General features: G+C 43.8%; 1 protein-coding gene and 1 non-coding gene across 3 annotated transcripts in view; both read left to right on the forward strand.

Annotated features, from left to right (window-relative positions):
• Positions 1–22,790, forward strand: part of ZFR (zinc finger RNA binding protein) — a 68,152-nt gene that overhangs the window by 11,176 nt on the left and 34,186 nt on the right. For both annotated transcript variants that reach the window (XR_013541573.1, XM_020807101.3), the window contains exons 3-8: positions 5,918–6,200; positions 7,760–7,904; positions 10,665–10,883; positions 20,456–20,703; positions 21,704–21,895; positions 22,309–22,591. Coding sequence is in view for 1 of the 2 variants with exons in the window: in XM_020807101.3 (XP_020662760.1) it covers positions 5,918–6,200; positions 7,760–7,904; positions 10,665–10,883; positions 20,456–20,703; positions 21,704–21,895; positions 22,309–22,591 (1,370 nt within the window). In the remaining variant the exon portion in view is untranslated. The remainder of the gene's footprint in view (positions 1–5,917; positions 6,201–7,759; positions 7,905–10,664; positions 10,884–20,455; positions 20,704–21,703; positions 21,896–22,308; positions 22,592–22,790) is intronic.
• LOC140705271 (small nucleolar RNA SNORA66) lies at positions 2,347–2,483 on the forward strand. The gene has a single exon (XR_012084699.1). It is a non-coding gene; the product is annotated as a small nucleolar RNA SNORA66 (small nucleolar RNA).

The following is a 22,790-nucleotide window of genomic DNA, read 5'->3' on the forward strand; positions in this document are numbered from 1 at the left end:
ATAGTCATCAGCTGTTTCAACGTCTTCAACATGGTGGCTGTTGCTTAGGTTTTCTAGATTTTCTAAAGCCAGTATCCTATTGATGTCATTTATGCCATGTAAACTGGATGACGTCATCATCCATGACCAGGATATGTAATTTAAATTAATTGAAAGCTTCCATTGCCTTCTTCAAGGTTCCAAGGCTCCCTAGGGCTCTTGTTTGCTCTGAGGAAGCTTTTGGGAACCTAGGAACAGGAGAGGGAGGCCTTTAATAGCAAAGTATTGTCATTGGCATGACTGGCACTAGCAACTTGGTAGCAATTTTTTTCGCTATTAAAGGCCGCCGTCCACTGTCACTAGCTTCCCAAAGGCTTTGCAGGATAAAAAGGAGCTTGAGGGAGCCTTGGGACCTGAAAGGGGGGAAGCTTTTTATTTTATTTTATCTACAGTTAGTAACCTGGTCTACAGGTGATGATGATATCCTACCTGTACGGTCTTAGTTGCACAAGAGGATTTCAGCCATTTTGTTCTTTCAGTGTATAGTACTTTAAATATTACTCGGGATTGTTAGTGAGTGTTCTTTAGGACATCAAGTTGCAAATGTAGACCACTTTCACCTCATTGAAAATTTCTTTAGGCTCCACTGCATTTTGGGTTATATTATATATATGTGGTTATATTGTGTAATGGCAGGAGAGGAAGCTGAACACATTCCATATGTGTTGTCTCTGATGCATTTTTTGGTATCACCTGGCAGGACAAAGTTCCAAATAAAGTAGTCTTAGAATTAGCTGGAATTGTTAGCATGTATACATTACTGAAACAGTGATGTCTAAGTTGGCTTGAGCATGTCGTAAGAATAGCTGATGATATCTGCAAGCAGGATCTGAAGGCCTTAGGAATGGACCTCAACAAATGGGAAACCTTGACATCTGAGTGTTCAGCCTGGAGGCAGGTGTTGCATCACAACCTCTCCCAATTTGAAGAGACCCTTCTCCAGCAGGCCGAGGCAAAGAGGCAGTCACGAAACCAGCAAAATCAGGGAGCTGGACAGGACAGATTGTCTTCAATATGGAAGGGATTGTCACTGTCGAATTGGCCTTCTGAGCCACACTAGACGCTATTCCAATTCCTACATTCAGAGCATGTTACCATAGTCTCTCGAGACTGAGGGATGCCTAGTCTATACTGCGTTATATATTTGGAGATTTGTGTTCTATCTCCACAGCTGTAAGAAGTGCCTTCTTACAGCTGCAGAGAATATATCAACTTCACCCTTACCTGGATGAGCGGAGCCTGGCAACAGTCACACATATATTGGTAACAACCAGACTGCACTACTGCAATGTGCTATATTTGGGGCAGCCTTTGAAGATGGTCCATTGACCTCAACTGGCACAGAACTGGGCTGCGTGGCTGGTAAGTGGTGCCGCTATGCGGACTCATATCACGCCGGTTCTGAAAAATTTACACTGGCCTCCCTATAGAGCTCTGCCTGGCACCAACACTTGACTTTTTGACACCAGGCAAAGACCTTTCTGCTTAGCCAGCATTTTAATTAAATAGTATTCTTTAGTTGGCCACATGAGCAGTAAGATTTATTAATGTTTTAATGACTGTTTTTAATATAGGCTATTATAATATTGCCTGTTTTTAATGGTTTTAATGTTTTTAAAGTTTTAATATTATTGTATGCCGCTCAGAGACCATTGGTAATGGTGCAGCTAAAAAAATCTAATAAATAAATAAATAACCCTTAGTTGTTCTTTAGGGTGCATGAAGAAAATTCCCAGGGAGGTGCAGTTGGCCCCTTCCCTCCCTTTCTTTTGCTGGTAGCTGAAAACTAACTTCTTCGGAAGGGCTTTTGGGGAATCAGCAGATTTAAAATCTGAGTTTTTAAATAATGTTCTTAAAATTCATATACAGTGGTGCCCCGTTTAACAATTACCCAGTTTAATGATGAAATCGCTTCACTATGTGATATAGCGATCGCAAAACGATGATTGAATGGGTTTTTTTCGTTTCATGATGATCAGTTCCCTGCTTCGGGAACCGATTTTTCGCTTGGCGATGATCAGAAAACAGCTGATTGTTGGGTTTCAAAATGACCGCCCGCTGTTCAAAATGGCTCCCCGCTGTGCTTAGGACGGACTCCTCACATTACAGGCACCAGAAAATGGCCGCCCTATGGAGGATCTTCGCTGGACGCTGAGGTATTTCGCCCATTGGAACGCATTGAACCGGTTTTCAATGCATTTCAATGGGTTTTTTACTTTCGCTTGACGACAATTTCGTTCTACAGCAAAGTGATATGGTTCCTTCAGTCCCAGGTACAAATGTTCAAGGCCCACAATATGTGAAATTTTGCAAACTCGATCACTAGCTCTGCATGATGTGGCAGAAGCAAGGGGAACAGGTTTGCTAGAGTGAATATGGTAACAGAAACATAGTGACCTTAGAAATAATTGTACTAAAGGTTTTCATTCTGTGCCATAACAAAAGACATTTTTCTGAAATGAACACTTCATTTGGTCGTAAAGTGATGCTCCATTGATTTGTTTAATGTACTAATATTGTCTCATTTTCTTGAGCAAAATACAAACATGGTTGTTGTGGGTTTTTCGGGCTCTTTGGTCGTGTTCTGAAGGTTATTCTTCGTAACGTTTCACCAATTTCTGTGGCCGGCATCCTCAGAGGACAGCACTCTGTGCTCTGGTGCAGTTGGCTTGGGAGTGGAGTATTTATGGCTGTGAGGTGGGCTTTTGTCTTTTTCTGTAGATGGGTGATTAGTGTGTCTTGTTGTGGGTGTGTTGTGATAAGGAGAGATTATCTGTCACTGTGGTTGATGGGTGTCATTAGCTGGTCTTTTATGTGTAGTGATCCCCGGTCCTTGTGGCTGGGTAGAGTTCGTTGACCTTTTGCACACTGTATTTTTGAGAACTGGGAGCCAAGTTTTGTTGAGTTTCAAACTTTCCTCTTTTTTGTTGAAGTTCTGCTGGTGCTTGTGGATTTCAGTGGCTTCCCTGTGCAGTCTGATGTAATGATTGCTGGTGTTGTCCAGTATTTTCCCCATGTGGTCCGTGACCCCTTTGATGTATGGCAGAAATACTTTATTTGTGGGTGGCTATTTTCTTCTTCAGTTTGGTGTTTTCTTGGTTTAATGGCTCTTGTGATTTCATTTTTGGAGTAGCCATTTTGCCTGTAGGGCCCAATTCAGATGATTGAGTTCAGTGCTGAGAAACTGAACTTCACAGTTCCGATTTGCACAGTCTACCAGTGTTTTGATTATGCCTCTTTTTTGCTGTGGGTGGTGGTTAGAGTTTTTGTGTAGGTACCGGTCTGTGCTCCTCCCTCTTTTTTTAAAATCTTAAATGCAACATAGGCAGCATTTCAAAAGAACTCCCATACAGTAGTGCCTCACATTACAACATTAATTCATTCCAGTGAAATCGCTGTAGAATGAAAACGTCGTAATGCGATTTTTAAAAGCCCATAGAAACGCATTAGAACCAGATTAATGCGTTCCTAGGGGCTTGAAACTCACCGTCCAGCGAAGATCCTCCATAGCGCGGCCATTTTTGCTGCCTGTGCAGCGAGGAATCCGTGTGAAAACACAGTGGGCAGCCATTTTGTTTACCCGGCGGCCATTTTGAAACCGCCAATCAGCTGTTTAAAAATCATCGCTTTGCAATGATCGGTTCCCGAAGCAGGGAACCGATCATCGCAAAGTGAAATTCCCCCATAGGGAACATCGTTTTGCGATCGCAAAAACATCAACGTCAAGCAATTTCATCGTCAAACGGAGCGCCCGTCTTGCAGGGCACCACTGTATAGGGTTACAGTTATTCCATGGTATTTAGTTGCCATCAAAAGTTGCTAGAATTGTTTGGTGGGAATAAAAGAGAGAGAAAAAGTGCCTCTCCGTTTTTTTTTCAGTGAAGTTTAGCCACTCTGTTTTTCTTAATTGTATTGGTAATAATGCAGTATTGTCTTGTATCAGTAATAATAAATAATAATAAAACTAAAGTAGGCTCTTATCTCCAGATTTCCATTCTATAGCCTAATAATTACATTAACCAATTTGGAGCAATCTGGTACCAGACTTTTCTCTACAGGTTTGGTGATAGATGAAAACAGATTCCAGTGCACTTCTTGTAGAAAGTTCCAACTGCATCTTCAGATTCTTTTTCTTAAATGACCTTTAGTCTCCTAGGAGCATTCTAGTACAGTGGTGCCTCGCACAACGAGTGCCTCACACAACGATGAATTCACACAACGATGGCTTTTTCTGAAAAATTTGCCGCCTCACACAACGATGTTTCCTATGGGGAATTTTCGCACAACGATGTCCCTTTTTGCTCCTGTAAAAGTGCCTTAAACTGTTTGAAACCTGTTTTAAATGCTTGGCATCGATAGTCCAGCTTGTGAAACGTATGCAAACTTAATTTGGTGTTGTTCTGAGTCTTTGTTAATTTTTGGTGATTTTTTGTTTTCCAGTTCAATGAGAAAAAAAACAAAAAATCACCAAATATTAAGGACGCCTCAGAACAACACCAAATTAAGTTTGCATAGGTTTCAGGAGGTGGGCTAACGATAGCAAGCATTTAAAACACTTTTCAAACAGTTTAAGGCGCTTTTACAGGAGCGAAAAGGGACATCGGAAAGGGCTCTTTGATCTCTGTTTCCCTGCTTTTGAAGCTCTTTCCAATGTCCCTTTTCGCTCCTGTAAAAGTGCCTTAAACTGTTTGAAACCTGTTTTAAATGCTTGGCATCGATAGTCCAGCTTGTGAAATGTATGCAAACTTAATTTGGTATTGTTCTGAGGCGTCCTTAATTTTTGGTGATTTTTTGTTTTCTCCATTGAAAGCCATTGGACGGTCCGTCCAATGGCTTTCAATGGAGAAAACAAAAAATCACCAAAAATTAACGAAGACTCAGAACAACACCAAATTAAGTTTACATAGGTTTCAGGAGGTGGGCTAACGATAGCAAGCATTTAAAACACTTTTCAAACAGTTTAAGGCACTTTTACAGGAGCGAAAAGGGACTTCGCAAACCCATTCAAATGCATTGAGTCGGCTTCAATGTATTTCAATTGGGGAACCGTGTTTCCCTCAACGATGTTTCCTATGGGGATTTTCGCTTAAGGACGGCAATCCGTTCCAATTGGAACGGATTAACCGGTTTTCAATGCATTCCTATGGGAAATGGTGTTTCACAGAACGATGTTTCACAGAACGGGTTTTTTTTTTTTTGAACCAATTAACATCGTTGTGCGAGGCACCACTGTATTCCTCTTTTGGTCTGTCTTTGCTTCTTTCGTACTACAGAAAGCATTCACTTTGCAATATGTGAATGATGACATATAATATAGTAATCCCACAAGGCTACCATTCTTTATACTTCTCCAGAAGTATATGTCTTTTTGAGTTCAGTGGGATTTATGTCCAAGTAGGATTGTGCTGTCAGTGATTCTGCATATGAATGAAATTAGTTAATTGAATCCATGTCCAGATCTGGATGTACATAATCTCTATGAATAATTGGGCTTTTTTAGACCTATAGAACTAGACTTTATTCAAAGATGTTACTAAAATGTTACTTCTAAGGGATAAGTACAATATCTGTTGACACAACAGAACTTTCCTACCTTTTTGTTCTTTATGTCTTCTCCCCACCAATGTTCTCTGGAGGATCCCTAATCCTCTGCAACAGAATTTGGTGATTTGGAGAGCTGGGTTTGTTGATGGATGCCATTGTTAGCAAATGCTATGCAATACTTCCCTTATCATTTACTGTATGTAATAGATCAGTTGGATTGCATTTCTGATGCAGTTTAATCTTTGTCAGGTACATCTAAACATGGAAATTTTTGAAAGAGCCGATCATATGCCATTAACTCACATTATTGCTTCTTGTCTTCTTCCTGTTACAGCCAGCAGCCAGCTTCAGGTGTAGCTTATTCCCATCCAACTACAGTTGCAAGCTACACTGTCCATCAGGCTCCTGTAGCTGCACACACAGTTACTGCTGCCTATGCCCCAGCTGCAGCAACAGTTGCAGTAGCTAGGCCTGCTCCAGTGGCTGTTGCAGCTGCTGCAACAGCTGCAGCCTATGGAGGGTACCCTACAGCACATACAGCAACAGACTATGGTTACACCCAGAGACAGCAAGAAGCTCCTCCACCACCACCTCCAGTCACTACACAAAATTATCAGGTAAGTGTATTTAATAGAGAAAATACATTTCACTATCTACCTTTGGTGTTACACAATTCTTTTTTTCTTTTGAAAAGCTCTAGATCATTTTTGAGTTTCAGAGAGTACTTTTTCCAAAGTGAGTGAGTGAGGAGGGTTTAAGCCCCCAAATTCTTTTGAATTAATAAACAGGACCCTCAAAATTTATATACAGTGGTGCCTCGCTTAACGAGCGCACCATATAACGATGAAATCGCATAGCGATGCGGTTTCCGCGATCGCTGATGCAATCGCTTACCGATGGCCCCAATGGGCGAAACTCGCATAGCGAAGGTCGGTAAGCGTTTCGCTTACTGACCTTTGCTTTGCGACTCGCGGATCAGCTGTTTGGCGGGTCCAAAATGGCCGCCGGAACAGCCGAAATGGCCGCGCGCAGCGTTTTCGCGCCCTCTCCTCGCTTAGCGAGGGCGCGAAAATGGCTGCCAGCTATGGGAAGACTTCGCTAAACGGTGAGTTTTCAGCTGATTTGGAACGCATTAAACATCGATGTTTAATGCGTTCCAGTGGCTTTTTACTTTCCGTTTAACGAAGTTTTCACATAGCGAAGGTTAATCCGGAACGGATTAACCTCGCTATGCGAGGCACCACTGTACAATAATTGCTGCATTGAATACAGAGTCTTCAGTGCTGAAATGACAATGTGTAGAGATTTTTTAAAAAGTTCTATAGCAAAAAGGCAAAATTCTGTAATTAGTATAAATTGCACAATTTAAACAGTTTATTTCTTTATGTTCGTTGGGGCTAGAAACTACCTTTGAAAGAAAAAAATTACAATTCCTTGAATGCCGAATTCTTCAAAAAAATTGTAAAATATCTAGGAAGTAGACTTAATCTCTACCCCCAGATTAAAAAATCCTCCAGTTTCTCTCTAAAGTCTAGATCTTTTACTGGCTGAACAACTGTCATTGGCATACATGTTTAGTCTTGTGATTCACGGTCTGTGGTGGAAAAAATGTTGTATGGCATATTGTTGAAGGAGAAAATGCTTCTCTAAGGTACACTAACATATTTTTATTTGATGCAATGCTAGGTAGTGCAGCATTTTGTCCAGGATCTGTTTATTCATTTATTAATTGTAGAAATTTTTATTCTGTGGTTTTCAAAAGGTGGCTCATTAAGTGTTAAATCTTTCCCCTTTTTAAAGACTTGCATGTGTGGATCAATCAAAATAATTTATTACTAATTAGTAGCTGGAAACCTGAACTAACTTGAGGACATTTTTGCCAAAACATTTCATCCTGTCTTCAGCATTCCTGGGTTTTCGCATGGGAATGAAAAGCAGCCCAAATACAAGCTTGCATCATAAATTAAGAGAAGGAAATATCCCTGTTTCTACGCTATCCAGCATTGTCTAAGCCTTCCAATCTTCCAGAGATTAATTTCTCTGGGAATTCAGGTGTCTGAAATGGATGAGATACTTTCCTCCAGTTAACTTGCTTAGTTAATGTATGTTGGTTTCTAAATGTATATGTTCAAGTGGGAAAATAACATCCACAATTTCTTCTTTTGCACTTCTTCAGGATTCCTACTCTTATGTTAGGTCCACTGCCCCAGCTGTGGCTTACGACAGCAAGCAGTATTATCAGCAGCCGACAGCAACAGCAGCAGCAGTGGCAGCAGCTGCCCAGCCACAACCTTCCGTAGCTGAATCATACTACCAAACAGGTAAGTTTCACAAAGCTTTTATTTTAGATAATTTCAGCTTTCTTTTTGTAAAATTCAGAAATACGTTGCTGTTGATTTCCAAACTTTAGCAGAATTTAATAAATGGTGTATAGCAGTGGTCCTCAACCTTTTCCCAACTGCGGACCAGTTGGGGGTCATGGCAGAATTGTGGGGGGCGTGGCATGCTCATGGGGTGTGGCACGCCCGCAGGGAGGGTGCTTGCACGCATGCACACTCGCGGGAGGCAGAGTGCTGCCTGGGAGGGTCGCATTGGGGGGCAGGAGATCTGTGTGTGCAGCTTGGTCCTGCATAGGCTGTGGACCACTGCCGGGTTGCAGACTGGGGGTTGGGGACCCCTGGTGTATAGGAGCTACTATTTGAGTGATGAACCTAATGTGCAATATATAAGGCTCTTCAATATCACTGCTAAGATGGTTACACATAACTAAACACAGCAAAAGACAGAAAACATACTGTAAAAATTAACTCCTAGCAGGTGCCAATGTTACTGTTAAGTTTCCTCTCACCTTTTAAACCTAGGTTTCATGAGTTACGTTTCATAACCTAATTCATGCCCAGATGTAATGCTTTGCTCTTAGTCTACAAAGTCAAGTTGTATGAGAAAGCGGAAAGGGGAGCATTATGCTGTTACATTTTAAAGCAGTAGTAGGAAAAAGGCTGCTGCTCTGTTTTCATAAATGAAGGCTATGTGCCTTTATACATACAGCTCTACTGCTAAATCAAAGGATCCCAACTTCAATTTGACATATTAAGTAGATTTAGACATCTCAGTTGTGATTGGGAAACAGCCGTCTAGAGTGGTCGAAATGACTAGATAGGCAGGGTATAAATACAATAAATAAATAAAATAAGTTAACAATGACTGGGGGCTTTTGGAAGGAGGACACGCACACAGATGAAGAGAGCTCAAATTTGAGGAAGCTGGGCTTGTGCATATTTGCTGTTTAATTATGCATGCTATTTAAGCAGCCATCTTTATCGTTTCCAAGTGGATTACAATAATTACATCCAGTGTGGTTTAGTGCAGCATTCCCCAACCTTTTCCGGTCTGTGGACTGGCTGGGGAAGGCAGGGCACCCCCACGCGTGTGTGAACAAGCATGTGTGCGCTTTTGCCCTCACAGGTGCCACGCTGCCATTTGTGCATGCACGCGAGCACCAGTTTCAGCTGGTGTTCATAGGTGATAGCCATGTGATTTTCTGATGCCTAAAGAGTCCTCAATCATTGAGTCCTGTAATACAATACAGTGGTGCCTCGCTTAACGATTTTAATTGGTTCCAAAAAGTCATCGCTATGGGAAAACATCGCTAAGCGAAACGCGGTTTCCCATTGAAATGCATTGAAAACTGAATAATCCGTTCCAATGGGAACGGATTGCCGTCCTTAAGCGAAAATCGCCATAGGAAACATCGCTAAGCGAAACACGGTTCCCCAATTGAAATGCATTGAAACCTATTCAATGCATCTCAATGGGGGAAAAATGCAACAAATTTAAAAAGAGTCGGAACAAAGTCAGATTAGTTTAACAAAGGGTTTATTAAGTGCACTTATGATTTCAAGCATTCTAAACATTTTTAAACATTTTTAAACATATAAAAAACAGCCAACATGAGGCTGTCAAAACCATCGTTAAGCGAAACAGGGGGACCCAAACTGTCATCACTATGCGAAACATCGCTATGCGAAAATCACCCATAGGGAACATCGTTAAACGGAGCGCAAGATCGCTCAGAAAAAGTCATCGCTAAGCAAATTTGTCATTAAACGAAGCGCTCGTTAAGCGAGGCACCACTGTATATCAGTCACTAATTTCCTCAGAGGGAGGTTGATTGAAGAATTCCATATGGATATTCCTCTATGCAGTTACAGCAATTTAAGCATAAAACAGTGGTTTTAAATGATTATAAAAGCAGAAAATATTGCTTGATCAACAATTATGTAGAGATATCTTTTAAATAAATATCAGATACCTTCCCAGTATATGTAGAGATATCTTTTAAATAAACATCAGATACTTCCCTGGTATCTCTATCCTATAGAGGCCTTCCCAGACTCTATTCTACCTTGATCCAACTTACAGTTCAACCCACCATCTTTCCCTTTTTATGTTAATATTTATCAATATTAGTTTTAATTGTTTAAATTCTATTGATTAATTTATACATTATTTTGTTATTGTACTGTCTGTTTTACTGTGCCGTGTGAACCGTCCAGAGTGGCCTGGGTTGCCAGATGGGTAGTATAGAAATCAATCAATCAATCAATCAATCAATCAAGATACCCACTGAAAAGCCAAAAAAAAGTAGCTGTGAAATTGTACTTCTGATTTTCAGTGTGATCACAATCCCAACTTAAGTGAACATTTTCATATTTTAAATGTTTTTGGAATGCTGCAGAAATGACTTTGGGCCATATTATGCTCATTTGGACATTAGTCTGCTGAGATGTTGAGCAAAGCAGTTGGTTAGGCAGACCAGGTATGTACGCAGACCTGAGACTATGCTATAGGCAGATAGTTTAAGTTGTAACTTAGTTGTATTATTTCCTTTTTATATGTTTCTGATTACTTCAGTATAGTATTTGTAATAATTAAGATAAAAGGTGGCTTTAATGGCCTTATTTTCTGTTTTATGAAGTGAGAGTCTCAAGTAAAAAACTAAATAAAATAGATTTTATGTTGCAGTTGTTTGTGGATTTTTTAATATTTAATGTATAATTTGATTCTTTTCATTTAATTAGCTCCAAAAGCTGGTTATAGCCAAGGAGCAACTCAGTACACTCAAGCTCAACAAACTCGACAGGTGACAGCCATAAAACCAGCCACTCCAAGTCCAGCAACCACTACATTCTCCATATATCCTGTATCCTCCACGGTGCAACCAGTTGCAGCAGCAGCTACTGTTGTTCCTTCATATACCCAGAGTGCTACATACAGTACAACAGCAGTTACTTATTCTGGTGAGTAATATTTAAAAAGAATATTGCAGTCCTGAAACTGAAATGGTGGTTCAAAAGTCTGTGATGCTGAAGTGAGAGCTGCAAAATGGTGCTATTTTTGAAATGTTCCAAACATTTCTGCAATATTTGGGAAAGACAATTTTTGCTTTGACTTATAACTAGTTTATTTCTATGCATGCTAATTCAGGAGAAAATCCCACTTTGTACAGTAGTTCTTACTCTCCGCTAAGAACAAGATTGTACCTTTTAGTCCCTTCAGCCTAAATCCAGTAGTTATCCCAACTAGAGTAGACCCATCAAACAAACCCATTTCAAGCCTATTTACAGTTGTGTTCAAAATTATTCAGCCCCCACTGAAATTGAATGTTTTGGCCATTTTGACATTGATTTTGATCATTCAGTCATCTTGCTTACATTTACATGAAAGAGGCACTTGTAGGTCAGAGAAATATAACCTTAAGTTTATAATGAAATAACCACAAATGTCTTTTCTGTGCTCACATCATTATTAGTTTTGATTCAACCCCCAAGTGACATTCAATCTTAGTACTTAGTACAACATCCTTTTACAGTTATAACAGCTTTTAAACGTGAAGCATAGCTTGACACAAGTGTCTTGCAGCGATCTACGGGTATCTTCGCCCATTCTTCATGGGCAAAAGCCTCCAGTTCAGTCAAATTCTTAGGCTTGCGCACTGCAACTGCTTTCTTTAAGTCCCACCAGAGGTTCTCAATCGGATTTAAGTCTGGTGACTGCGATGGCCACTCCAAAATGTTCCAGCCTTTCCTCTGCAACCATGGTCTAGTGGACTTGGAGGTATGCTTGGGATCATTGTCCTGTTGAAAGGTCCAACGTCTCCCAAGCCTCAGGTGTGTGACGGACTGCATCACATTTTCATCCAATATCTCCTGGTACTGAAGAGAATTCATGGTACCTTGTACACGCTGAAGCTTCCCTGTACCTGCAGAAGCAAAACAGCCCCAAAGCATTATTGACCCTCCGCCATGCTTCACAGTAGGCAAGGTGTTCTTTTCGTCATATGCCTTGTTCTTCCTCCTCCAAACATAGCGTTGATCCATGGGCCCAAACAGTTCTAATTTTGTTTCATCAGTCCACAGAACACTATCCCACAACTTTTGTGGTTTGCCCACATGACTTTTGGCATACTGCAGTCGACTCTTCTTATTCTTGGGAGACAGCAAGGGGGGGCGCCTGGGGGTTCTGGCATGGAGACTGTGAGGCTCCCAAGGTGGAAGCCATGGTTGGAGTGCCGCTGCTCTCGAAGAATAGCAGCCAGACCCAGACTTCCCCCCCACCATCCCCACGGCGACGGGAGGAGAAAGGAGTGGAAACCCCTGATTGGGGGGCAGAGTGCGGCGGAACCCTCACCCTAAGCAAGGGGGTAGACACCCGGGACTTAGAAGAGGACCTGAAGGGGTTAAAAATCACCCGCGAAACGGGACGGTTTCAGGCGGGAAAGAGGGGGGAGGAGATAGAGGCTGGGATGGGAGATATAAGGGGAAGACCACAGGATATTCCAGGCGGTTGGGAGTGGGTGTGGATGGAGGACCCTTGGACCCACAAGTGGGAACAAGTCCGAGTACCCCATGAAGAGGCAGAGAGACGCCGTCAACTGGGGCTGAAGCCTCGTCCGTCTTACTGGGGCGAGACGGAGGCGAAAGAGTGGCGTAGGAAACTGCGGGAAGAGAGAGAGGCGGTAGCCAGAGAGCTGGAAAGGAAGCGTCAATGGCACATCGCCGAACTGAGGAAGCTGGGGGGTTACCCGGCCCCTGGGGCTTCACAGTAGAGGACGGATCCTCTTGGGACGGCTGGAGTGGAGACGAGGAGACCCTTCCCTTGATATCCTTGGACGAAGAAGTGAACCCTGGACCAGGGCCTGTGCCGCCTTCAACAGGTCCCTGGAACCCAGAGAACTCTAACCCTTTTGTACATAGTTTATGGACTCCTCCCAAGCCCAACTTTGGACTTCAAACGTCCCTGAACCCTTTCATGGGTATAGTTACTGATGATGTTAAAGTAGAAATAAATACGTTGCCGTTTGACTTTCCTCAAGAGTCTCGTCCGTTTATTGAAGAAAGGACAGCCCCCACACACGAACCCTCACATATTGGCGCCCAACGAGGGGGGCTGTCAGCCCCTCAAGAAATGGAGGGATGGATACGACAAATAACAGAAGGTCAAGAGGCACTGATGAAACAACTGGCGGATCAGCAGAAACTCATCATAGATCAACTAAGCAGAACACAAATAGGGTTAGCTGCCAAGACACCAGCAACAGAAGGAAGAGGGACAATCGCACACCGGCCACCGATCGAACTCCAAAAGATGGGTCCCCAAGATGACCCGGCGGCGTTCCTGAACATATTCGAACGGGTGGCGGTGTCGGCGCAATGGCCCAAGGACCAGTGGGCCCTGATCGTGACACCTTACCTGACGGGCTTACCTCAAGAAATAGTAGACACGTTAGACCCAGAAGACGCGGGGGATTATGAAAAGGTCAAGACAGCGATACTCAACACACTGAATCTGAATGAAGAAGCCTATCGCAGACGATTTAGGGAATTACGACTAAAGCCGGGCACACACCCACGAACGGTGGCGCAAAAGATGAGAGTGAACGCCACGAGATGGGTACAACCGAAGGGAAAAACGGCGGAACAGGTGCTGGAGTTAATGATACTGGAACAATTAGTATCAACGCTGAGCTCCGGTCCCAGGAACTGGGTAGTGAAGCACAAACCCACGTCAGTAGAGGGCGCTGTTACGCTACTGGAAGACTATCTAGGAGCAGAAGATCCATGGTTAAATCGCCCTGCGGCAGGGGGAGAGAAACCCCGGAGCAAGGACAAGATGGCGGAGGCGGCAATCCCAGGAGCTCCACGAGGAACCCCGATGGCGACTCCAAAAAAACAAGGCCCCGACCGTATCGAGTACGTGAATTCAACGGGGTCGCGAATCCCTCGCCCGACAATCACAACGGACCTGGCAAAAAGCAAGCTAGCACCCACCTGGAACCAGGGGAAGGAAAAGATGACCGCCTGCTTCGGCTGCGGCCAGTTCGGCCACATCCGGAAGTTCTGCCCGGCGGAAGAGTATGCGTGGGCCAACATTTATGCGAACGCCGCTAAGGTGGGTGAGAAGTTCCATCCCGGGTGGGTGGTGACTGCCGAGGTTAACGGCCAGAGAAAAAGGGCCCTAATAGACACTGGGTGCACCCGATCGCTGGTACGAGAACTAGAGGGACCGAGACTAGGGGAAACGGTGGTAGTAAGGTGCATCCATGGGGACGCCAAGGAGTATGATACGGCCAGGGCAAACGTGACTATCGGAACCCAGGAGGCAACCTTGGAGGTGGGAGTTGTTCCCGGCTTAACCCGCGAGATGCTGTTGGGCAGGGACTGGCCAGGCCTAGAGGATTTGGCGCGACGAGCAGAAGACGGACTGGTTGGTGAAAGAGGCGAGGGAGAAGGGGAAGGAGAAATAATGCAGTTGTCCAGAGATCAAGTAAGGGGCCTGCAACAAGACGATCCTTCCCTAAAGCCCTGTTTCCAAAAAGCCAACCCAGAGGGAGAGACCCCGGTGAATGGGGAAGGGTTTGAGGTACGACGAGGACTGCTGTATCAAATACGCCGAGGGGAACAGGGGGAGGAGTCAACCCTGGTAGTCCCCGACCACTTGAGGAGCTGGGTGATGCATTGGGCCCACGATTTGCCCGTGGCTGGTCATTTGGCCACACAGAAAACATTGGCCCGCATCCGCCAAAGGTTTTTCTGGCCAGACATGGTGAAGCACGTCGAAGAATATTGCAAATCATGCCCAGAATGCCAGCTAACACAACCTAAAACCGGCCCGGGGGCGGGCCTGGTACCTATGCCGTTGGTGGATAGGCCCTTTGATCGAATTGCCATGGACATTGTGGGGCCCTTGACCAAATCTGAAGGGGGGCATCAGTACGTGTTGGTGATAATTGACTATGCTACAAGATACCCGGAGGCCCTACCTTTGAGGTCAACCACGGCGAAAGTATTGGCCGAAGAGCTATTGGGGGTATTTTCGAGGGTGGGGTTTCCGAAGGAGGTACTAACGGATCAGGGGACCAATTTCATGAGTTTAACGTTTAAGCAAATGTGGGAACTGTTAGGGGTCAAGCCCCTCCGGACTTCCATTTACCATCCCCAGGCCAATGGCTTGGTGGAAAGGTTCAATCGGACTCTGAAGGGGATGTTGAGAAAAGTGGCGATGGAACACCCCAAGAAATGGCATATGTTTGTTAATCCTCTAATGTTTGCAGTGCGAGAAGCCCCTCAGTCCTCGACGGGTTTCTCGCCATTTGAATTGTTGTACGGGAGGAAACCTAGGGGGGTGCTAGACCTAATCCGTGAAAAATGGGAGGAGGGAGAAGATGCTTCACGGAATGCCCTGCAGCAAATAGTAGAGATGAGAAATAACTTGAAATTAGCCTGGGAGGTGGCTCAAGAAAATTTGACCCAAACGCAGGGGAAACAGAAAGAGCGCTATGATAGAAAGGTGAAGCCTAGGGAATTTGAGAAGGGGCAAAGAGTATTAGTGTTGTTGCCCACCGAGACTTCTAAATTTCTGGCAAAATGGCATGGGCCTTATGAAGTGGTAAGGCGGCTCAGCGAGGTGGATTATGAAGTAGAAACCCCGGATAGAAAGAGGAAAAGACAGATTTTTCATGTGAACCTACTAAAAGCATGGGTAGACCGTGAATGCTTCTTCGATGGGGAAACGGATGAGGAATTGGGACCAGAGGTCGGCCAAATGCAGGAGGAAGAAGACATCACTGTGGGCGAACTCCTGAACCCCGCCCAAAGGGGGCAAGCCCTCTCCCTGAAAGCTGAATTTCCCCAAGTGTTTTCTAAGGTCCCGGGTCAAACGAATCTGGTAGAACACAACATTGAAACCGACCCCGGGGTGGTGGTGAGAGAGAATGGTAGAACGTGGCCCCATCACGTAAAGGCTCTAATAGAAAAGGAAGTAGAAGACATGTTGAACATTGGGGTGATAGAACCCGCCAAGGGCCCGTGGCGCAGCTTCCCTGTCATTGTACCCAAACCGGACGGGTCCCTGAGGTTCTGTGTGGATTTTAGAAAAGTCAATGCGGTCTCCAAGTTTGTCGCGTATCCCATGCCCAAGGTGGGGGACCTGTTGGATAAATTGGGGAACGCCCGGTACCTGAGTTCGATCGATTTAACTAAAGGATATTGGCAAATTCCGGTGAGGGCCCAAGATAGGGAGAAAACAGCCTTCTGCACCCCCAAGGGGCTCTTCCAATTTGTTAAGATGCCATTCGGGCTACACGGGGCAGCCGCGACCTTCCAGAGGCTTATGGACCAGCTGTTGGAGTCTCAAAGGGAGTGGGCTGCGGCATATATAGATGACATCATTGTTTTCAGTGCCAGTTGGGAAGAGCACATGACCCACTTACGGAGAGTCCTCAAGGAGTTGAGGAAGGCCGGCCTAACCGTCAATCCCAAGAAATGCAAAATTGGTGTAGATAAAGTAGAGTACCTAGGCTTCAAAGTAGGGCAGGGTGAGGTACAACCGCAGGAGGAGAAGGTGACAAAGATTTCACGGTGGTATAAGCCTCGTACCAAAAAGGAGGTGCAGCAGTTCTTGGGCCTGATCGGCTATTACATACAGTTTATACCCCAGTTCGCTTCCATAGCTGCCCCCCTCACCGACCTCACCAGGAAAGGGGCTTCGGTTAAGGTAAAGTGGGGCCCCGCCCAGGAAAGGGCCTTCGAGACCTTGAAGGGGATAATATGCGAACTACCCATCAGGTTCTCCCCCGATTTCAACTACCCCTTTGTCCTATTCACCGATGCCTCGGATAGGGGTCTGGGGGCGGTATTGTCACAGGTGAGGGAGGGTAATGAATATCCTATTCTCTATTTGAGTCGAAAGTTGAAACCCCGAGAAGAAAGATATGCAGTTATAGAAAAAGAGGCGTTAGCCATAAGGTGGGCCACCCACGCCTTGAAGTATTACCTCCAGGGAGCCCCATTCACATTGGTGACAGACCATGCCCCTCTCCAATGGTTGAATCGCATGAAGGAGACTAACCCGAGGCTTACCCGCTGGTATCTAGCTTTGCAACCCTATTCATTCAAGGTCCAATACCGCAAGGGTAAAGAACACTCTAACGTAGATTATTTTTCCCGGCAGGGTCCGTGGGCGCGGAGCGAGGAAGAGCGAGCGGCACTCTCGGATGGGGGGGTATGTGAGGCTCCCAAGGTGGAAGCCATGGTTGGAGTGCCGCTGCTCTCGAAGAATAGCAGCCAGACCCAGACTTCCCCCCCACCATCCCCACCGCGACGGGAGGAGAAAGGAGTGGAAACCCCTGATTGGGGGGCAGAGTGCGGCGGAACCCTCACCCTAAGCAAGGGGGTAGACACCCGGGACTTAGAAGAGGACCTGAAGGGGTTAAAAATCGCCCGCGAAACGGGACGGTTTCAGGCGGGAAAGAGGGGGGAGGAGATAGAGGCTGGGATGGGAGATATAAGGGGAAGACCACAGGATATTCCAGGCGGTTGGGAGTGGGTGTGGATGGAGGACCCTTGGACCCACAAGTGGGAACAAGTCCGAGTACCCCATGAAGAGGCAGAGAGATGCCGTCAACTGGGGCTGAAGCCTCGTCCGTCTTACTGGGGCGAGACGGAGGCGAAAGAGTGGCGTAGGAAACTGCGGGAAGAGAGAGAGGCGGTAGCCAGAGAGCTGGAAAGGAAGCGTCAATGGCACATCGCCGAACTGAGGAAGCTGGGGGGTTACCCGGCCCCTGGGGCTTCACAGTAGAGGACGGATCCTCTTGGGACGGCTGGAGTGGAGACGAGGAGACCCTTCCCTTGATATCCTTGGACGAAGAAGTGAACCCTGGACCAGGGCCTGTGCCGCCTTCAACAGGTCCCTGGAACCCAGAGAACTCTAACCCTTTTGTACATAGTTTATGGACTCCTCCCAAGCTCAACCTTGGACTTCAAACGTCCCTGAACCCTTTCATGGGTATAGTTACTGATGATGTTAAAGTAGAAATAAATACGTTGCCGTTTGACTTTCCTCAAGAGTCTCGTCCGTTTATTGAAGAAAGGACAGCCCACACACACGAACCCTCACAGACCTTCATTACGCAGTGTGCGCCTTATTGTCTGAGCTGAAACTTCTATACCCACATCTGACAAATCTTTTTTCAGTTCCTCAGCAGTCACACGGGGACTTTTCACCACTCTACGCTTTAGGTAGCGCACAGCAGTCGAAGTCAGCATCTTCTTTCTTCCACGACCAGGTAGCATTTCAACAGTGCCCTTTGCCTTGAATTTGCGAATGATGCTTCCTATGGTGTCTCTTGGTATGTTTAACTTCTTTGCAATCTTCTTATAGCCATTGCCCTTCCTGTGAAGACAAATCACCTCTTCTCTTGTCTTCCTGGACCATTCTCTTGACTTCACCATGTTTGTAACCACACCAGTAAATGTCTAGAAGGAGCTGAGTATCACAGTCATTTTAAAGCTGCCTAATTGGTGCTTATTATGCTTGATTGGTGCTCGGTGACATCCACAGGTGTTTTCAATACCTGTTGGAGAACACCTGAATGAACCTCTCTTCTTCAGAGTGGTAGTCTTTAAGGGGTTGAATAATTGTGGCAATGAAGAAACCACAAAAGAAACATTTACTACTGTATTACATAAACAATTGATGTTATTTTAGTTGCATTTGGTTCTTTAAAACGTCCTTGTAGGATTTCATTCTGATTACAATTCCAAATGTACACTATAGTCCCTAAACCCCTTTACAGCATTGGGGGCTGAATAATTTTGAACACAACTGTACATAAGTATTGATTTGCTGTTCACCAGCTGAAGCAGAGGGTTCATTCTGCTTGGAGTGAATCAGATTTAGACTTATGGTATTAACAAAAATATTAGAAAAAAGATGGCCGCAAGTTGTAGGATGTGTTGGAGCAAGCTACATCTTGCACTCATTATGTCCTGTTCAGGTTTCTTATGTTTTAATCCTTTAATCACATGGTATATTTACACAAAAAGCATTCTAGTCATAATGGCTAGAACTGTTCTGTACAGCAGCTGGAGGCTATTTACACATTTGAGGTAGTTTTAAATACTTCTGACTCCATATGTGTATCAATACTAGATTGGAAATTTGCTGTATAGAACATGTTTATGCACTATTCCATAGTTGTAAAAGTAGCGTATATTATCAAAGTGATCCCATGCTGACTAGCCAGAGAAACAAGTTGTGTCTTTTGGCTAATGTCAACTTCACTTGCTTTGGGAGGTGGTCCCTGTCTTCCTTGCCAGTTTCAATGGGGCATAAAAACCCTCAAGAGTATTTATTTATTTATTTATTTATTTAATTTATACCCCGCCTGTCTGGCCCACCGGACCACTCTAGGCGGCTTCCAAATATAAAATCAAATAATAAAACATAGACAAATACATAATAATCAAACAAGAACAGCAATAAAGATAAAAAGGAAAAGTAAGAAAAAAAATCAAGAGTTGGCTGGAGGGAAGGCCTGAATAAACAGCCATGTTTTAAATTGGGTTTTAAAGATGCCCAGCGTGGGGGCCGCGTGAATCGCCGGAGGGAGATTGTTCCAGAGGCGAGGAGCCACCGCCGAGAAGGCCCGGTTTCGTGTCTTCTCCTTCCGGGCCTCTCTCGGCGTCAGGCTCCTCAGCCTCACCTCCTGACTCGCGTGGGTGATCCGGGTAGACCTTGGTGGGAGGAGGCGTTCCACCAAATATCGAGGTCCTAAACCGTTTAGGGCCTTATAAGTAAGCATTAAAACTTTGAAGTTGACGCGGAAACAGATGGGCAGCCAATGCAATGCAGCCAGCGTTGGAGAGATGTGTTGATATTTTCTCATTCCTGTAAGGAGCCTGGCCGCTGCATTCTGCACCACCTGAAGTTTCCGTGTCAGCCTCAAAGGCAGCCCCACGTAGAGCGCGTTACAGTGATCTAATCTTGAGATTACGAGCGCATGCACCAAGGTAGTGAGTGCCCCCATGTCGAGATAGGGTCGCAGTACTCATGTCTTGGTAGTCCCTCTGCCATATGAGCAAGGAATAGATAATCTGCAACACAGTATACTTCAAAGGTCCATGTCCAGCTGGACTTAGGGGTTTGCATGCATGTGAAGGCATCAACATGTTTTCTCCCCTGTATTGTACCATGCTGCATCTATGTCAGCCATTGAAATCACCTTTTGATCCAACATGTGATGATTATATATCTCTACTGTAGTTTTGTGAATGAGAGTGTTACTCCAATATAAAAAATATAATTTTTGTGGTCTGCAAGTAATGACTGTTTATTGGCATTGCTTGGCTGTATTGATTAAGATAAGTCTTTTTTTATATTTAGCACAAATTTTGTCTATGTTACAATAATTATGAAAGTCTCATGTGAAAGATAGGTTCTAAGAAATATCTGTCATAAGAATTGTGCACTTAATTAGAATATTTAAATCGTTTAGTTTTACACAGTTCAGCTCTTTTTCTATTATTCAAAGGTACATCTTATTCTGGCTATGAGGCTGCAGTATATTCAGCTGCATCATCTTATTATCAACAGCAGCAGCAGCAGCAAAAACAAGCGGCAGCTGCTGCTGCTGCCGCCGCTGCAACAGCCGCCTGGACAGGGACCACCTTTACTAAAAAGGCACCATTCCAAAATAAACAGTTGAAACCAAAACAACCTCCCAAACCACCCCAGATCCACTATTGTGATGTTTGTAAGATCAGCTGTGCTGGACCACAGGTACCATTGGTTTTTTTTCTGTGTGAGCCTGTTTTCTAAAATAGAACAGTTTGTGTACTGCAAGTATTCAAGAAACGTTCAATCTAGGCTACAGTTAGTGGCTAAAGTCCTATTGCTTTGTGTAGTAAATTGCGCTAGAGTATGAGAAGACCACTTGAATCAATGAAACTTACAGAGTAATTGACTCACAAAATCCTTGCTGATTCAGTGGCCTAAACTAGGTCAATTTACTGTGCCTAAGCTGCAGGATTTCAGCCTGTATTAAATCTGTAATGTATGAACAGTGCTTACAATTCAAGACATTGGTTGTGATCTGAAGGGGCGTGTTGGCTTTCCCAGAGACTTCTGTTTTGACTCTTGAAGAAGGAGAAAATACTGCAGAATACCTTCTCTTGACTCCAGATGTATTTTGGAGGGCAGGTAATTCAAGCAACACAATTTGAGAGCACATTGCGATTCATGGGACTAGTTATGTCAGTCTTTTAAGGCTGGTCACCCCCCCCCCGAAATGTTAATTGTTGTAGATGTTTTGTTTTTAAAATGAAATTAAATTGATTGTAATGCTCACTGTGTCTCCTTGGAAACTATTTGTGATCATTGTTTTTGTCTAGCTTGGAAAACGACGAATGTAATAGAAGTATTCTTAGAAAAGATATCTGTACTGTTAACAGAATTACATTTAAATTGAATAATTTTTTATTTTACTTAACCACCTGTGTATGACTTACATAATACCATACAAGTTACTATCTAGGTTACTAAGCCAGATTCTACCAATTGCAGCTCTGTGGATGATTAGGAAATACAGTTTTTATGGGACATTTTAGCAGACTTTTATTGCTGAAAAATTATAAGGGATGTAACAGTTTCTTTGATATAGCAAAATCAAGTTTTTTACTTTTTTACTTTTTTATTTATATGCTTTGTTTCTTTGGAATTATAAATAGTGTTGAAAGGTTCGAATGTATATTTTGTATACTTTTTGTAACAATTCAAACAGACTTACAAAGAACATTTGGAGGGACAGAAACATAAAAAGAAAGAAGCAGCATTGAAAGTAGCACAAAACACCACCAGCAACAGTTCATCTGCTCGGGGAACTCAGAACCAGCTGCGCTGTGAACTCTGTGATGTATCCTGTACAGGAGCTGATGCCTATGCTGCCCATATTCGTGGAGCCAAGCATCAAAAAGTAGGTTATCCCATCCTTTAGTTCTTTTTCCTAAACTTTGCCGATTTGGTGTGCTGTGAGGTTTTTGACTAGATTTGTAGAGCCAATAAATGAAAAGTAGTGTTAGAGTACTAACATAAAAAAGCAGTAATAGTACTGTTTCTGATTTAGTGTGGGATGCATTTTCAAAAAAATTAAGATGCAAGTTAGCTTCAGTGTTGTGGAAGAAAAGAAAAACCACTTCAGGACAACTTCCTACAGGACAACTTCCTACAGGACCCTAATGTTTACATCTCTTTTTAAATTAACGCTCACTACTAATGCTTCTCCTTAAGATTATATTTTTAGTTGAAGTTTCTAAACCAGATTTTGTACACATGTATTGAGCATTTTTGTCTGAGCTTTCTTTTAACTGTTTTAATTCGTGGTTCTAGGTGGTCAAGCTACATACTAAACTTGGGAAGCCAATCCCTTCAACTGAACCAAACGTTGTCACTCAGGCTACATCTGCAGCATCAGGTTCCAAACCAACAGCTGTCTCTTCAAATATTGTAACAAACAGTAACACTGTGAATTCTTCTGTTTCATCTCTGGCGGTGAAAATTCTTACTCCCTCTGCCAATGTACTCCTTAGCTCAGCATCAAACAACAAAACAACAATAGTTCCAACTAACATTGCAGTAAAGAAGATATCTACACCCAAAATTAATTTTATTGGCAAGTATTGACATATTTCTGATGAACATTAGCAAACAATAGTAGCAAACCATATGCTGTATAAAATTAAAATTGTACTCTGCTACATAGTCACTATGATTTTGAATGCCAGTTGACTGCACAATTTTAAGTCCTTTAAATTGAGGAGATGGGGTTCTAGCCGTGGGTGAGATGCACATTTGGTCTTATACGCAAATGA

This window comes from Pogona vitticeps, chromosome 2, assembly GCF_051106095.1.
Source record: "Pogona vitticeps strain Pit_001003342236 chromosome 2, PviZW2.1, whole genome shotgun sequence".
Classification (NCBI taxonomy): domain Eukaryota; kingdom Metazoa; phylum Chordata; class Lepidosauria; order Squamata; family Agamidae; genus Pogona; species Pogona vitticeps.